The 18,003-nt window shown below is 44.5% G+C and overlaps 3 protein-coding genes and 1 long non-coding RNA gene across 10 annotated transcripts in view; 1 reads left to right on the top strand and 3 right to left on the bottom strand.

The window, feature by feature from the left end:
- The window catches only part of Tmod (tropomodulin), a 45,793-nt gene extending 41,326 nt beyond the window's left edge, over nt 1-4,467 (bottom strand). For all 7 annotated transcript variants that reach the window (XR_011717491.1, XM_071699973.1, XM_071699974.1 and 4 more), the window contains exon 1: nt 3,865-4,467. Coding sequence is in view for 6 of the 7 variants with exons in the window: in XM_071699973.1 (XP_071556074.1) it covers nt 3,865-4,050 (186 nt within the window). In the remaining variant the exon portion in view is untranslated. The remainder of the gene's footprint in view (nt 1-3,864) is intronic.
- Nucleotides 4,468-4,690: 223 nt separating this feature from the next.
- Nucleotides 4,691-7,058, bottom strand: LOC139769161 (methylthioribose-1-phosphate isomerase). Its single transcript, XM_071699991.1, has 5 exons — nt 6,637-7,058; nt 6,067-6,308; nt 5,785-5,993; nt 5,490-5,698; nt 4,691-5,300 (listed from the first exon to the last, which is right to left on the bottom strand). The coding sequence occupies exons 1-5, from the start codon at nt 6,781-6,783 to the stop codon at nt 5,001-5,003; spliced, it is 1,107 nt and encodes a 368-aa protein (XP_071556092.1). The 5' UTR covers nt 6,784-7,058; the 3' UTR covers nt 4,691-5,000.
- LOC139769181 (uncharacterized) lies at nt 6,205-8,091 on the top strand. Its single transcript, XR_011717499.1, has 2 exons — nt 6,205-6,340; nt 6,516-8,091. It is a non-coding gene; the product is annotated as an uncharacterized lncRNA (long non-coding RNA).
- A 1,861-nt stretch (nt 8,092-9,952) lies between these two features.
- LOC139769152 (uncharacterized) overlaps nt 9,953-18,003 on the bottom strand; it is a 60,189-nt gene continuing 52,138 nt past the window's right edge. Inside the window, exon 6 of the mRNA XM_071699967.1 lies at nt 9,953-17,128. Within this exon, the coding sequence (XP_071556068.1) occupies nt 16,875-17,128 (254 nt within the window). The 3' untranslated portion in view covers nt 9,953-16,874. The remainder of the gene's footprint in view (nt 17,129-18,003) is intronic.

Here is an 18,003-nt window from a genome sequence, read left to right as displayed (position 1 = left end):
CACGCCGAGCGAGACGCCGCCGTCCCTTGTCGTAGTTGTCGTTAAACGTTAGCGTCAAATAAACGTGCGTACGTTCAATTAAGCTCTCGGGTCGTGAAATTCGAAATTCTTAATCATTTTAGCCCCGCGAACGTCCATTCGCGTTTTCCGTTCGCGGCATTCCCCTTTCGTCGGCACTATTCGCCGTATTCACCTGTCCGTCGTTATATTATGTTTACTCTCATTCGCCCCAAGTGTTCCCCGTACTAATTCAACGTTGGCCCGGAAGTCGGTGGGATTTCATAACGTGAAAACACCCATTGATTTCCTCCTGTATTTATAAAGCGAGAGACGCGACTCGGCGCCAGCATCCGCGACTTAAAAGTAGCGCATTCACGATTTCCAGCCACTTGTTCGATAAATCGTTGCCTCTGCCGTTTCTGCAGGATAGAACGATCCGAGGAGTTGCGCTGACGTACTTTTAAAATAGCACCGAGGTCGAAACGAGACTTCGATGATCGTCCGTTCCGTGAACGATCATCGAAGAATCGTGGATCACTCGCGGGAAATTATTGCTCGATCGCCTTGGCCGAGTGACTGAATCCGGAAACATTAAAAAAAGTCCAAGGTTTTTCACATAACATTAAACTAAACATTTAAATTAAATACTTAATAGAAAGAAACAGATGACAATTATTTGCGTTCAAAATCACAACGTCATAAAGTATTATCTTTAAAAAGAAGGAAGCACGTGTGCGAAGAGCATTTTCCTGCGTATACAATTTATCGTTTATGCAACGTATGGCGATGCATTTCACATTGTCCATTATTTCCAAATTTGATGGTAAAATATGCAAAGGGAGTTTGCAGTTGGCAGAACTCGCAATAATTCAAAATTAGCCGCGCACGGATTAAATTTCTTCGGTCGTGTTGCAACAGGGTGTTCGGAAAGCGAGCGTCTTCATCAAGACGGAGGAAACATATCGTCGCTTTCACGAAAGCAGATCGCCGGTGAAATTTATGCCGTCACGTGCCGTCCACGACAAAGTGGACTTGCAATTTAGTCGCTTCGCTTTAACGAAGCTCCGTTTCTCGTTTAAATGTAGAATACGCGGTAGTAGCTTTGCGCGACTGCTAATCGCGTTTACAAGCAGATAGCAATCGTCGAGTTTACGACGCGATCGCAAATGCGCGTGCAATGGCATCCGCGGAATCTCTTCCATCGCCGATCTATTTCACGTAAAAATCGCTTCGCCGCCTAATTTTTCGCGATTATCGTTCGTAATGCCTTTCCTCTTTGTTTACCTGGAAAGTCCCAGTTCGTTTAACACCATCGGGCTCACATAATTCACGCTTAACGAGTCCTTTCGTTAATTCGGCGGAACACGCTGTTGAAGTGACATTCGAGCTTAAGCCAAGAATTTTGCAATTCCCTTCGGTATGCAGACAGTTGTCGGTCACATTTTAACGCTTTGAGTCTTGCTTTTCAACAGTCATTATAATCAATATACGTCGTCGGTGTCAATGTCTTCCTCTTTCTTTAGTCGATTTTCTCGCCACGCGAAGTTTATTCTTCCTACACTGTTAAATTCGTAGTCCCAAATTATACTCAATTTGGGACAGTTTTAACCATTCCTATAAATCACCACTGCTCCTACTCATCAGAGAAATAAATAATCGGACAATTCGTTCAAAAATTAACAAATGGATAATCCGATACTTTCAATCGGAATTATGAAAAGCCGATCAAGATTAGAATAATGTTCAATCAATGATAGCCGGATATCATTCATAATTGATCGGCTTTTTAATTATTTCGATTGAAAGTGTCGGATTGTCCGTTTGTTAATTTTCGAACGAATTGTCCGATCAGTTAGACCTGGATTTTTCTCTCAGTGATATATCGTTAAGTTAATTAAACTAATGGAGTAAAAACAATACTATTTTGGGTTAAGATAATAAATTTCAGTAGGTACACATGGTAGTTAAAAATAACAAAATGTTTTTTGATTTAAGGTATTGGTTTCAATTTCATCCTTTAATATTTAACAGTGCGTAAGCAAAGTATTTCTTAATTAGATAATTAAAGGTTTTCATTTTCAGAGACACTTCTTTGTAACAACGTGGAAGATTTGACGTTCTCACGAGCTTTTTGCGAGTCATCGGAAGTTCTCAAATTTCTGTTTCTTGAAACAGGATTTTTTTTACAGCATCAATTTGACGAGCGACATGCGACAGCAACAGGAAAACGCAAATCACGAATGCGAACGCGTACGTTCATCGGAAGTTCCGATCGCGGACGACGCGGCTCGTTCATCGGATTTACGTTGCCGGCCGTCGTTTCTGCGCTCGAAGAGAGTTCGTTGCCAGTTCTAAAATCGTCGTCCTGACAATGACGTAGGATCCCGTTTGTCTTACGTGGAACGACAATCGCGACGACGGAGAGGATCCGTCGTCGCTTCGACGAGCGGAAAATCGTTGCGACGGGATTCGCGCAGAAATTGACCGCGGCGAGATGATTTTGCGATTTTCGCGTAATTTAACCCGCGTCTGAGCCAAATAACGGGTTATACATCGGTGAGTCACGCCGCGGTGGGCACGGAACGATAAATAAACAGTAGCCGGACCACTGTTTGGGCAAATCGTATTACGTAGCGATCGACGCTTACGCACTTGCTCGAATTTTGCGTTGCAGCCGCGTGAATTCTGCAGCCGCGTTGCACTCACGCTTCTCTCTCCCTTTCTCTCTCTCTCTCTCTCTGTATATATAAATAATAAACACCGACCGGAATAGTTTACTAACTCGCGACTTCTGTGACAATCTATCGGTATAACCAGACGATACGAATAATATTATCCAGAATATACGGCGCGCCGAAATAAATTGCAAATACTCGATATCGCGGAACGAGAGAACGTTTAAAATCCTTTCCTCTCTCATTCTGCCTGTACAGGTGCCTTTTGACGTTGACGCTCGACGCTCATTTTCAGCGAGCAAAAATCTTCGGAAATAATATTTTTTATTCAATATATGTAGGTATTTGTAAAATATTACTACTTGAAGATATTACTTTTGAAAATAATTAATATTTTACGTACTTTAAAGTTTATTTTTGGATTGTACCGGGACGATCAACGACGATCAAGGACGCTGGATATTGAACAAATTCAATTCTTCATTTCTTTGACGCTAGCGTCAAAGTGAAACCACTTGAAGATTTTTGCTCGCTGAAAATGAGCGTCGAGTGTCAACGTGAAACCTAATAACCTATAACGTAATCTACCCAGTCTACCGAGAAAAATAATTTTTCTCACTTAGCCGAGTTCAATCTGGGAGACTTTCAGTTCCATTCAGATTCTCGCGTTTAAGTTCCGCCTACCGTATCCCGAGATCTATCAATATAATTCTTGGGGGTTCAACGTTTGTCTTAAAATAACGCGTTACAGACAGAAAAAAAAGAAGTGTGAAAACTCCATGTACTCGTATAAGTATACGCAGTCTATAATCTTTTTACAAGATTTCAAGTTTTATTTTCAAATCTTGGTTGAACTATATAAATGACTTCAAGCAAGTTTTCTTCATTTAACGCAATACCTATAATCTCATTGTGTTGATTCGACACTTCATTTTTTTTCTGTGTACCGAACTGGAGCTGGGAATTCTTGTTTTAAGGAAAATCGTCAATTCTCTTTCGATCTCCGTTAATTATATATTTTTATTCCGGTTCAATTTTACACTTTCGTCTCTGAGCGCGCCGAGCTCATCGCTCCCCGAGATCTCCCCGCGTACAATCATCCGACCACGAGACGCCCACGTTGCGGCGTCGGCGGATGCTCGACAGTTACGGCGATCGTCGTGTAAATACACGTCGTCAAACAGCTTACCTCCTGGATCTTGTAACTGGTGCGAATGGTTTTGCGCCTGGTGGTGGTGATCTCGTAGGTCTCCTCGACGGTGGGCGCCTCATCGTCGTCGTTGACGTTACTGTTGACGACGCCGCCGCCGTCGTTAGGCCTCATCAGCGCGTCCGTCCCGTCCATCCCGACGTTGTTCTCCGTGTCCACCTCCATCGGGGAACGAGAAACCTGCCTCCGGCCGATCGGTCGAGAGAATCCCGCTGGAGATCTCGATCTCGCTGCGAACGGGCGCTACACGAGAAGCGCGAAGAACACGAGCTTGCCGTCCTGCCTGGTTCGGGCACCAGATCGGTCCCCGATTTCGACTGGCGAGGCGAAAAACGCTCCTTCACAGTGCCACGAAACTATTCCGGGAGTCCAAGTTCCGCGCGGAGCGGCGAGGCTGGCGGTACTAAAGCACCGCGCCGCGGAAACCCGCGGCGGACGAGGCGTCCCGCGCGCGTCTTTCGACGGCGAAAATAGAATCCCGTGCTTTCCCGCAGGAAACCTAGCAGCTCGCGGGCGTTGTGCAGGCGTATCGATATATCGGCCGACACGCTCGTGGACACATTGAAATAGCTGAGATTTGCGTCAAAAGAATTTTGAAAAGTATCGAGCTGCTGGATTTTGGGAACTTAAACGTTTTTGCGAATGTAAAAATCTAGAATTATTAAAAGCGAGGGTCGAGGCGTTTACCTGATTGTCCCTACAGCTTATAACAAAGTAATAGTTAAACTTCGAATGTCGCAATATTATTTAATAATTTAATGTCACTTAAATCGTACGCTTATTGTTATATGACGATATCCACGAAAACGGATAAAAAGTTTATTCGATAGATTATAAATCTTTAGAAATAACTTAGCGTAGCAATATGGAATGCCATTGCCATAATATAACAATAACGTTCATATACATCCTTACAATTTCAATAAAAGACTTAATACAAAAATTATACAGTTCAATACAAAATTGAATTTCCTGAGCTCTTATATTATACAGATATTTTTCATGGCACTGTTCGCAATATATTAAATTAAACCAGTCATGCATCTCGACATTTACAATTGGTAATATACACATAATTGATAAATACACATAAATGCTCGCGGACGCATATATGTCTACGAAAGGATGTTTTCTTTGGAGATACGTTTCTCTTTCGCATTAATCAATTCTGACGGCTTGAAAACACCGATTTCCGTAATTATTCCGGTGATTAAACTCGCCGGGGTTACGTCGAACGCCGGATTCCAACACATTATGCCGTGTGCCGCGATGCTCTGGTTGTTTATCTCGGTCATCTCTCGTGCGGGTCGCTCTTCGATGACTATGCCGTCACCGTCGGGCATTTGGAAGTCCACGGACGTCAGTGGTGCAGCCACGTAGAAAGGGACATTGTGATACTTGGCGAGAATCGCAATCTGTAATCAATATAGAGATATAATTACGTAAGTGTGTACATACTGATATCTTTGAAGATACCAGTATTCTCTTGAAGATAATAAACCGAGGATCTTTAGAACAATTATTATCTTCATTCATTATTGTTTATGACGCTATCTGTGATATTTACGAATTAAGACATCATATACTCGTGACTGATAAGTTACCTGATAAGTTCCAATTTTGTTGGCTGTGTCGCCGTTCATGGCGATCCTGTCCGCGCCGACAACAACCGCGGCGAGCTGTTTCGTTTTCATTAACGCAGCCACCATGTCGTCGCAGATTAGAGTTGCCGGTATGTGGTCATGCACCAGTTCGTAGGCAGTCAAACGGGCGCCCTGATTGTACGGTCTGGTCTCGGTACAATAGACATGTCCTAGAACAAATAGATAACGATTGAGAAACGTATCTTACTCGCCCGGCCAAGATAACACTGTCGAAAATAAGCTATATTTAATTTACCGAGCCTTCCCATCTCCTCGAGAGATCTGATGACGCCTAAAGCTGTGCCGTATCCTGCAGTGGCGAGACTGCCGGTATTGCAGTGGGTTAAAACCTTGATAAAACTCCCCTCGGGCAAATTGCGCAGAATGTCGCGCGCTCCAAAATTCCCGATCGCTTTGTTGTTTGCCACATCTATCTTCAGCATCTCATCTATATGGTCTATGAATCTACAATTTTCAAGAGGCTGTAAATCAGGCCGCTCGTATCCTTCTCTGAAAGCAAAGAGCCAAAGGAGTGTACTTGTCTCTCATCTGGGATAGCGTGCACGAGGCATCCTTAGTGAGATCATGTGCCAGGCTTATGAGCTCGTCGGCTGCCGTCTTCATGTTGACCGCAGTGGGACGTGCCGTTAGTAGGTAGCGCAGGTTATCCTCGATAGTTTGACAAAGAGCTTTCTTGTCCTCGTAGATGTCTGGATCTTGAAGGATCTGCACTGCCAGGCTGAGGCTGCCCACGATAGCTATGGCCGGTGCGCCTCGTACCTGTATACACAATCATCAAACTATATACCTATGTAAATAAATATATTATGTACACATCTTGTTGAAGAGATTCTATCTACATCCTATTATACTTTCTCGATCGTATAATATTGTTTGCTATCAAGCTGACAAAGTGTACAGAAGGTGGAGTTGACGTACAGTAATAAATATCGAGAAAAGAACATAATTTGAGATATTTTTTCACAGACATGGAATTTTATCGTCATATTGAGCAGTTTATCACAGACATGGAATTTCATCATCATATCGAGCAGTTTATCATTGACAAACTTGGAGGAAGACGTTCATAGCTGGATGATAAGCTTACCTGCATCTTGTTGATCACCTGCCAGCCATCCTTGACGTTTTTGACCTGGATATAGCGGGTGTTTTCCGGCAACAGCACTTGATTCAGGATCTCCAGCTTGCCATCCACCTTGCTCCATATTATCGCCTGCAGTTCTTGGCCTTTCATCGCGAGCTGATGGATCGTGATTGATCGCGATCAATCACAGAAGAAATTCCCGATAACAATTCTGGACTTATTGAATGAACGAGCCGCAATTGAGAACGCTCCGCGTTCTCAGCTGGAGCGGAGCAGGAGAACAAATTGGAGCCCGAAAATACGTGAATTGCATCCAGCGAACTGGCGTCATCTGGTGGACGAGATTCTGATGCCAGAATGAAGAAGTTGCTCACCCGAAAATCGGATGGTGGGGACACACACACATACATACACACACACACACCGAAATAGAAGGCACATATGTACGTATGTACACACATAGTTGTATGATACAACAGGCGCTCGGAACTTCGGCTAGCTTCGAACAGTATAGATGAGAACAGCCACGTGATGTTCTCTCTTTGTTTCTCGCGTTATAATGCAGAAAGTATTGTTTATTACGTAATCTATAAGCTCCATGTAAATTAAAATTTTACGATAAGTTTTGTATCTGTTAATTAAAAAATCAAACATTGCGTATATAGCCATAAGTATAGCATTACATATAAACTTGTAAGAAGAAACGTTTTTACATCATTAATATTTTGTACATTGCTTTAACGTCTTTATATAAAAGTAACATTCGAAACTACAATAGATATAACTCCGAAATTATATTGTCGATCTCTTAATTCCTTAAAAAATTATGATGTAGAAATATTTTACATGCTTTCTCAGAATCGCAATTCTTGGAATTTTAGACAGTGCATCCTCTTCGTCGATTATTTCTCTTGATACTTTTTGTCAATTTACAAGACTTTAAATTTTTATGATTTAAAATCCCGAATTCTGCGATTCTTAGATTTTAAATAGCGCGTAATCTCTCCACAGCAATTTTCGTTCTTCTAATGCTTTGTCCATGTTAAAGATGGTTAATTTTAGCGATAATTTGTAAAAATTGAAACCACAATTTGTACACAATTACATAATCCTTCTGATAACAGAGATAAGCGGTCGTCATCGACGCTCGGCGGCTCATCTGTTTTGAAAGTCTGGGACTGCTCGAGATAGCTGTGAAATAACTGAAAGGATGCGTTTTGGGATCAGAGTGTCTCATTCTGTCTACGAACTGTTCGGCGTTGATGAAAATGCGAATAAATCTTCGTACGAAAAAATATTTGTCTGCTGAAAGAATTGTTCACTGTGAAAATTACATGGGGTTGATAGACCGTCTGTTAATCATTCGCACTCATTTGATTAAATTTGGTTTTGTTACGCTGTTTAAAATACATTTTCTTAACTGTGTGTATTAGAAATAAAGCTATTACACTGAGAGAATTCTGTTTTTTCTAATTGTATGGATTATATAAGCTTCATTGCTTTGATTGATTGCTTTATCAAAGAGTTATAAAACATGATAATTTTGTATTAAAAATATATTTTTGATAAGTTTTGATAATCACGCGTATTATCTTCTACAGCTATTACAAATAGCATTTAAATATCATTAAAATATCAACTTATTTTATTATATTATTAATGTTATTATATCATTAAAGTATCATTAAATGTCGTTTCATTATTATATAACATCCTTCGTCCTAGAAATAAATTTGAATACACTTCATTAATGAGTTTTTTTTTTAAATTGTGTTTTAAAACATTTTAAAAGGATTCTCAGTAGAAATATTAAAAAGCCCATTGCTCCGACATTGCGAATCAAAAATTTTTGAAGACGAGAACTGATACATCATGTATTACGTTGATTTATATTACGTTGATTTTATGTGCCGTTAACATTTCATAATCCAGCCGGACAGTCCTTTAAACGTGCGATTTAGAAGGTCGGAGGCGCGTTCGCGGCTTTACTTTACTTTCGCTATTGCGCCCGCGCGAAAAATTGCAAATTCGCGTGAGACACATATGTAAAAGGGGTGCACCGTCGATCATTTCACTTCCGAGTCACGTGCGCTGCCGCGCTGTAATGTAAAGTCAAGGGAAGGCGGCGAGGAAGAACCAGCGCGGAGACTCCAGCGAGAGACCTCGCGCGAAAGTGCCGCGCGTTCAGGGAAATAAGAGAAAGAGAGCGCACGTATTTTTCTCGCCCTCGCGTGCGCGAAATCGCCCTGGCATAATTCCGTCCGCTATCGTGCGGCGGAATTTCAAATGTCAAACGCCGACGGTCTTGCGTTTCTCGTATCGGAAAAGTATAGCGCGTGTGTAAACGCGGACTCGCGCAATCGCGACTCGGTACCGGCGGTACCGCGTTACTCGCGGACGCCTTTGAGCGATCGCACCGAAACGTCAATCCCATCTGCGACCGAACAATGCCCGCTTTAAAGCGATCCCGACGTGCAAGTCCGATTGGCGGTCCCTTTGTGCCGCCGCGCTGCAAAAATGGCTGGATTAACGGGCGACTGATAGAAATGTATTCCGCGATATTGATTTCATAATCTCTGAATTGCGGGAGAAGGGGGATCAGTTCGAAAGCGTCGCGAGCTCCTGACCGTCGCTTCCGATCTTCACAATTTTGCAGAATAAAATTCGTATCGACTTTTATTGATTTATCCGTTCTCTTTAGGACTGCGTCGAACGAGCTCTTTTCGTGTGCTTCCTTTGAAGCAAACGCGGTTGATTTTTTCCGAGTATCTCTCACCATTCGTCGCCTGTTCCGTTTCCGTTTCCGTTTTTTTTTTGCATGCGTGTTATCTGTCGGCAGGTTCCTTCGAACGATTCGCGTAGCGACGTAAATGGCGGCGGGACGTAAAAAGCGTTTGCGAGAGTGCCTTGCGTGATAATTACGTCCCATGGTAAAATTACGTAAGCGCCAAATGCAGAAACAGTCGCGCGTTAATACGACCTTATCGCTGGCAACGTATCGAGATAACGAGACGAATTCACGAGCCAGGCGTCTCCTTTAGAAATTTAATCCGCGTTTACCTTGCGCGCGAACCGGGTCTCTAAATTTTCGGTAAGTTAACGCGACGAATTTACTTGGCGTCTCGAAACCGAATTACCGGCAAGTTAACTAGGTGCGGGCGAGACAAATGACATTAATCAGCGCGAATTGCATTCGAGAGAGCGTGCGACAAGTAGCTTCAAAATCCAGGGACGCTCGGACCGGAAATATAGGGATGTAAAGACAAATAGACAGATAAATAAAGAGAGAGGGGGGGGGAGGGGGACAAACACCCGGGGGTTACACAAATTCATATTCACTTTAATTAAATATATCTATGTACATTATAGGTACATCATTAGTACACTTATACCATGTAATAACTGTACAACGGTAGCACTTTCAATACTGTTCACAAAAATACATCGCATATAAACGAGCAATGAGTTTATACGCAAGGTCGGCTTGCGACAAGAGACAAGAGTGTCAATTAATTAATCGTTACCTTTCGCGCTTCGCATCCGCGACTCGCAACGTTTTTTTTTTTTTATGTACAAAAGATTCGTGCTCGAGTCGCACGACGGGCCAAAGGAGGAACGTGCTACGAGAAAAAGAGATTTATATATTTATATATGTATACTGTTTTTTTTTCCATTAACTTACTTCGCTTAGAAAGAAACATTATCGACGTTGCGCCGCTGAATACGGAAAGGCCCGGAAGGACCATTTGATTTAAGTACCATCAAAGAGACACGAGACTGACAGATTGATATCGATATTTATACAGTTACATCGAGTGTGTGTGTGCAATAACTGGCATTCGGTTCTAACCGTTCGCGACGAGAATGCGCTTTAGTTCCCATTTGGGTTCCAAAAATTTACTAAGCACGAGTCGCGTCTCGTGAATTTCACGCGCGACAGATAAGATAACACAGTTAACGATTTTGCGTACAGCTGCAAGAAGTATGGAAAAACTCCAAAATCTTTGGATCGGAGGAACTCACTAAAAGGGGCTTCGCGAAAGAGTTCACGGAATCACATTTCTAACGTAAGATAGTTTAGCTTTTTTTTAACCAAATTCCGTTCCTTCTCTGTCGCTGATTATCAAACCCACGGTCGCGTCAACAATCGTGTGCGTCGAGTGATAAAACCTAAATCCTCTCGAGCTTAGCACACTTTGGAACTTTTATCCCGGTGATCGATGGAGCACGCTGCGCGCGCGCGCGCGCGCACTCCTTTTATCTCGTACATCTTATCACATTTCGATTGCGACCATCCTCGCATACAATCCGCACGCGTTTCAGTTATCGTAGACGTTGACTATTTACAGAAGTATTTTCGCAAAGACGCAACTCAAGGAACATTTGGTATCGAGGGCGATAATTCGGTTGGGTCGTCGTCGTCGGTGGTCGGGTGCGGGAGATCGCTTTCGCCGTCTAGGAACTGTAGCGTTTTATTACAAGTAGTCGTTGAGAGAACGGGCGGTATAGGCCACCCTCGATCGTTACGCTCCACGATCGCAAGTGCAAATGGACTCGCGAAATCTCTTTGTGCACTGAGACGATTCGTCATGACGACCTGCGAACGTGACCGTCGTGACGAATCGGCGCGAAAATTACACAGCCTAACGAGTCGAGAATCCAAGCGGAGATGAGAGGCCTGTTCGTTTTAGCTGAACTTCTTGCACGGTTTATCTTTCCTCTTTTTCTTTTCACGTTGGAGAGAAAAGGAGAAAAGATGAACTGTGCAAGAAGTTCAGCTAAAACGAACAGGCCTACAGATAAACACTAAGTTGCACCGACAAATGTGCGTCGATTAGTTAATCCTAGTTTAGTAGTAACTATCCCTTCTATTATTATTATTATTATTATTATTATACAATCTGTAACACAAAAGGAGGACGATTGATTAATTACGAATTGACCCCAATCAACGTTGATGCAACCGGGCCAAAGTCTCGCTCAGCATCCAAAGATTTGAAATCGAAGATCTCCGTTCAAAGCTTCTTTACGTAAGAAATTTCTTACGTCTTCATATCGTAGGATTTCGCAACCCACTGTTCAAAGTTGCGGCATCTCGGAATCGGAGATCTCTCCTTCTTTTCTCTCTTGGATGCTCGAGTCTCCGTAAATCGTTGTCTAAGTCTAAAGGAATCATACGAAGCTGAGAAACGCGCGCGCAAAAAGCGGAAGTCAGAAAGCAACCGCTGTCGCATTCGACGTCGCAATCGATTGCTGCTGCTGCTGCTGCTGCTGCTGCTGGCATCGGAAGGAAGCGAGAAGCTGCGTTAGTGATGCATCCGGCTGCAATTGTCGCTGCATACTCGACGAGGCTAATATTTACCTCGCGGCAGCTCGCGCAGTGGATCGATCGATCGCCTTGGAAGTCTGGCGGCAGCCTGCCTGAGCAAATTAAACGTACTCGAAGTCCCGATTTCCATGCTACACCGGACCACCGACGCGGGGACGCGTGCACGGGATGTTTCCCTAAAAGTGCGTACTGATCGTTGCAGACGATTTCTTATAGAAGGTCTTTAGAGATCGCTTTAATTCAAGAATATTGAAAAGAACGCTCTCAAATAAACGATCGGAAATAAAATTGCATAAAAGGACGAGCGAGAATAAAAAACTGGATGAAAAATACTTTTCACATCTCGGAATATCCGTGTCAAAGGCTCGCATTCAGACTCGCGTCGGGAGTATTTCCGGCTGAAAATCCGCGCGCCATCGGTACGCACTTCTTGGGACGTATGTCACCCCGGTGCACATCCATATACAGCTATCCCATGTACATGTGTTATGTAATATATGTATGCGAGAGTGTATGCCTATGTATACGTCTAGCTCCATTTTGGTCGTGTGGAGGATTCCGATGGGATCGACGTGCACGACGTATCTGCGCTGATCGAGGAAACGTCACATTTCCATTTGGACGTATCACCGAGATGACACCACTCCAGTCTCACGGCCGCGGGTCCTCCTATTTACAATGGTACGACAGCTGGCGCGCGCGAACCCCTTTCCATCCATTCGCGTCCCCCCTCTACCCCGTTGATACGAAAGCGGACGATCTCGCCTCGAACAGCTCAGACCCGGTAGTTTGGTCAGACATGGGACTTTTTAAATCGCGCGCACTGCAGGTTCCGCGCGACGAGCCCGCGATTGAAAAAGTGCGCGTTCGCGTCGAATCTCCCTCTCGACGATTTAACTCGTTCAAAATCCAATTCAACTTTCAGTTAACCGCACGAGATTAATACAGCAGCGGTGGCGACGACGACGATAACGCTCTCGAGTCGATCCCTAAATCGTTTCTCCCTGGAAACGGGAAACCGCGCGCGGTCCATCGTCCGCCTTTATCACAATATCGTGAGTGTCTATTACGCGCCACCCCGAGACTCGGGGATGTGTCTCCGAAGGATAAAAATAAAAGGACGATAATAAAAAGAGAGTGCGATTAAAAAAAAAAATCTCGTTGCTAAAGCTACGATCGTTAGAGGTGCGCTCGAGGAAGTGTAACGTGCGAGCTCTCTCTCTCGTACGACTAGCCAAAGTTTAATCGAGCGGACTCGGTCCGCCGATATACGCGCTTTTATGTACTCCGCCGAAAATACTGAAGCAAGTTTCTAACGTACACACGCGATCGCATTACCCTAAGAGAGAAAGAGGGAAAGGTAGGGGAACGGTAGCCTCGCGATCGCTACTCCCCCCGTCCGTTCCCGATAATATTTACATATGGAATTTTACAATAAAGATCCGAGACTGGAGCGACTTGTCGCAGCGACTTGTGCGTCTTATGCGGCCGGAATCGCGTCCCGAACGACAAACGTAGATGCCGCGCGCGATTCCATCTCGCAGAGCTCGCGACTCGCGAATATTAGTTACACGTAACACGTAAATCGACACGGACGGACTGGCTGACACAGGGCGAGCATTTAACTACACGATTAATCAAGATCAAAGAGTTAAAATTAACGTCGAGTAAAATACTTGCTATATCTGTATAAGATACTTGATTCCCGCTATCGATAACTTCCCAAGCCTCGCGTACACTTGTGGATCATTGATCCGAATAAATATCGCGTCTTCACTTTCCACGAGATATCGGGCCAGTCCGTCCCTGTAAATTATTGACCTTAGAGGGTATATCGCCCCTAACATATTTTTATATATAATATATATATTGTATCACATAACTCCCATTGTGACTTGGCTTGCTATGAGTAAAACTTAGGAACCACACGGTCAAAAACTCTCATCTCATCGTGAGGTTTGCTTTAGGTACTTTGCGAGCCTCGACAGCGGTTACAACCGTCCATTACATGAGGAGTATTGGTCCAAAGAGAAATGTTCGGGTATATCCGAGGTGATCTCGAGAGACGTCGTTTCGCGGATAGTGATCTAAGACAGAGGTTACCGTCAAACGGCGCAACGTTACTCCCAAAAGGATCGCGTGATTCGGAGCGTATTATAATTTTTCATGTACGAGCATGTCTCTTTTATCACCGCGTATTCCGTTTCACGCTTACAAAGCAATTAAATGATCAAAAGATTTAAAATATTCAAGTTTCACAGAGAGTTGGCAAGTTGGCTCAATAATTGCAATAATGAGGTTCGAAGCTTTCAGAATCCAAAAGGAATTATCTGTTCGCAAAACTTTTCCGTTTTCGGGAGTCATGTCGCGAAGTTTGAAGACCTCCGACTTATTCTCTTCTCCTTATCGGAGCGCCGCTGCGATAACGGCGGTTATCGAACCGCCTGACAGAAGCTCGAGGGGAGGGGCGTCCGGTGTCGTTTTGATCGAAGATCGCTCTTGTCAATGTGCCAGCGCGCAGCGTGAGTTTCGGCGCTCGCACGTAGCCGTTAGCCGCGCAACAGATAAACTATGTGAGCTCAGGCAACTCCATACTTACGGCTGCACCGGAAACTGGGGGCTCGATGCCGACGGCGACGATGCTCCGCATTTCCGCCACGCACCGCAATTTTCCGCGGGACATCGCGTCGACACTCGTGTGACAGTTAACCACCGCCGAATTATATACGGAACGTACTCTTCCGCGCACGCACGTAATACTGTTGCGGACACGCAGAACGTCCGTCGCGCGTTTCGCTCGCTGCCATCCTCGGTCCTCGCGATGCGGTCAAATTGCCCATCTTATCGAGGAATTAATTAAACTTAATTTCCCGAACACTTGAACTCTGGAATACTCAATTCCTTAATTTTCTGATTAATTAACCGCCTTGTTTATTAACTATCGTTTAGCAAACCTTTCACGGTAAGAACTTAAGTAAGTCGAAATATAAAAGCAAAATATATGTATAATCTAAAAACAATATTTATGCAAAAATTTCTTTAACGATGCTAAAATTGTCCACGGGATTTTCTGCAATCCACAAAGTTAAAAATTAATACGAAATTAATTAAATAAATAGAAATAAAATTTAGTGAAATAATTAAGAATAAAATTTAGTTCGTCTTCATTTACCGAGGATCGACAGCGTTAATCTACGTATATCTTCTCTCTTACTTTCTTCCTCTCATTCTCGTTCACCCACACGTAAATCGCTTGCATTTCATAACGCGAATTAATCATGAGAAATGATCGTTAATGATCGCGCGTAGCGAAATAATATTACGATTAACAAGATCCTCTTTGTAACAATGATAATGATCACTATCGCGATAATTCGTAGTACCCTTTGAAAAATTTCATTTTTCGGTGTTCAAAAATCACAGCGCGCGTTTCAGCCTTCCATTGCATATTAATTAGACCGTTTTATCTTACCTAGAAAGCGTGGGCCTTCGCGTGCCGCACGCATTTCTCTTGTGCATTTCTCTTTTTTTCTTCCCCTCCGCTCTTCTACACCTCTCCTCGTTTTCCGAATCATCGACGAACGTAGAGACGATTCGATCGAAATCAATTAACGAAACAGAACACGTACACTGATCAACGACGATGTGACAATGCGTGTAATATGTTGCGTAACGTCTCCGGAAGCGGACCATCAGAAACCGGCATTCTACGAAAGATTTCAGTGAACGCAATGTAAATTGTAATAATACAGTTGATCGTCCCGATACGCGATTACGAATCGTTTCCAATTTTTCGACTTTGCTACGTGATAAATACGTGATCTATGAAAGAAATGTGCCTATATAAAAATAAACGCGTTCGATAAAGAAATAAAAAGAAAGAAACCGTCTCTCAAATGTCTGGATAAATGTACATCGAACTTCAAACATGTAGCAAGTCTTCGCGTAAAGTTTAGGAAATGTATCGGAAAGAGACGTTTGCGTACGTGATATTGTTACAATATTTAAAACCCGCATCCCCCTCCTCGTTTCTCGCGGTCCGCCCCGACGAGAGAGAGTGAGAGAGAGAGAACCGAACAAGACGCAGCTCACCGTCTTCGCGAAAACTATTCGAAGCGTTACTATCGATCGATTGTCCTCGCAAAATTCTGACTTCGTGCCAGCCATACCGCCCGACTGTCAGCGCGTGAGCACGTCGTCGATAGATTCCCTTGCCCTATTTATTTCTCTGTCCGTCCGCCCGCCCGTCCGCCGGCTCTCACGAGATGTGACGGAAGTTTCGAGGGCGCGGTATGATCGATAACCGTCCTTCTCCCCCTCCCCCCGTACCTTCCCACCCTCTGCTTTCCCGCCTACAGCGGCCGGGCGGCTCGTCCGAAGACGCGGCGAACGGATTAACCGGCAAAATAATTATCGCTAATGAGGCCATTGGTCGAACGGATTCGCCCCGCGAATCGATTACACCGTCGCGTCGCGCCGATCGCTGGTCCGGCTTTCGCCGGAAAACTCGGGGTAGCACTCTTTCCGGCACTTTCCTCCCAGGAAGAAGAACGCTCGGATCTCCGAGAGACCCCCCAGATTCTTAAATGCTGGAATCCGATCGAATGGTCTGTCGTTCCAAAACTCTTATCGCGTAATTCTAGGATCCTCGGCCATTCGGATTTCAGTATCTACGAATCTCCGGAGTCGTCCCCCTTAATCCCGGAATCGTGGAGCACTCGCTACCCTGTCCGCGAACTCGCGCTCTCCTCTCGAGAACGCCTCACTATTTCGGTCCCCGGTATCCCGACGACTCGAGGGACGGGGGTCAGGGTAACCCGAAGCCGAAGAAAGGCGCGACCGGGCGCTCGTAGAGCAGACGCGAAGGCGGAAGTGGCGGCGGCCGCTTCCTTCGCGGGGCAATCACCGTCCTCTATAAGGACCCCTTCCCGGCGAACAGCATCTCCCTGTGCTTGGTGCGTATGTGCGAGCGTAGAGTGTCGATCCTGCTGTAGGTGGCCGGGCAATAGGGGCACAGCGAGCGCTGCGCGGTGTGTATGTGGAAGTGGTGCCAACGATTGGTCACCTGCTTCCCGCAGGCGCGGCATCTCCATAACGCCGGGCTGTTAAGCGACACGGCGAACATCTCGTGATAAGAGAGGCCGACCGGCACGCTCGGCATCGAACCTGGAAAACCCAACAGCATCTACATGCCCTTCGTGCACCAACCAGCGCCACTCGTATTTAGCCGCGAAGCGCCTTAGATCCTGAAGATTCTGCGAGCCTAGGGATCCATCGCGTCAAGCCTGAGAATTCTCGACGGTCAGTCCTGAATCCAGGTGTGATCCAGTGCTCGCTGAATCTCTAAGATCCAAGATTCTAAGATCCAAAAATTTAAGAAGTCCGGGATCTTCAAGACTTTTGACGATATTCGTCTTGGTTCCTGAACTCCTCGATTCGTAGGATCCTTGCGATTTCGGACTCTGGCATCAGATTCTGAAATTTTCGATCTGCAAGACCTCGAAACTCACGGACCCTTCGGTGCGGTGGGTGGTTGTGGGTTTTGTTTGGTGCAATGTTCGGGTGTCAGTGTCCTGGAGGAGTCTAATGAATTTGCTGATCGCGGCCGGTGACGTCCTCTTGTGTGACAATTCGAATTATTGACATGTACTAGACTTACAATTAGAGAAAGAGGAACAAAGATAATGGTGCAAAGAACAATGAGAAAATAGAAATAATTAAAGCTGATCGCAATAGGCAAGATAAAGATAATTTTCTTAAAGTGCGAATTTTGATTTACACGTGAATTAATTTGTTAAAAATCTCTAAGCGTCTATAACCAGGTCTGTAACTCTCAAGTGAGTGCAGACGCCGTTCGTATCCGTTTTTGGAGAAATTTTTTTGAGCGCGCGGATAACGGGAGAGACGTCACAAGTGCAGGCAGTGAGTCGAAACGATCGAGTGTGTCTGGTTATGTGTGATCCGCGTCCACACGCACGATCACCATTCACCTCCTCTTTTGCAGTCTCCACAAGCACAGATATATTCCACAAGCGTCACGG

Source organism: Temnothorax nylanderi, unplaced genomic scaffold, assembly GCF_030848795.1.
Source record: "Temnothorax nylanderi isolate EJ_2023f unplaced genomic scaffold, tnyl_v1.0 TNYL_tig0020_pilon, whole genome shotgun sequence".
Lineage (NCBI taxonomy): Eukaryota > Metazoa > Arthropoda > Insecta > Hymenoptera > Formicidae > Temnothorax > Temnothorax nylanderi.
The sequence above is the reverse complement of the archived record's forward strand: the minus strand, read 5'-3'. Positions and strand labels throughout refer to the sequence as shown.

Bases quoted from the DNA above. Each gene is read 5' to 3' on its own strand.
- LOC139769161 (XM_071699991.1), bottom strand. From the start codon at position 6,783: ATGAAAGGCCAAGAACTGCAGGCGATAATATGGAGCAAGGTGGATGGC. The intron at 6,309-6,636 runs GTAAGCTTATCA...TTGTGTATACAG, and splicing joins AGGTGATCAACAAGATGCAG to GTACGAGGCGCACCGGCCAT. The intron at 5,301-5,489 runs GTAACTTATCAG...TATTGATTACAG, and splicing joins ACAAAATTGGAACTTATCAG to ATTGCGATTCTCGCCAAGTA.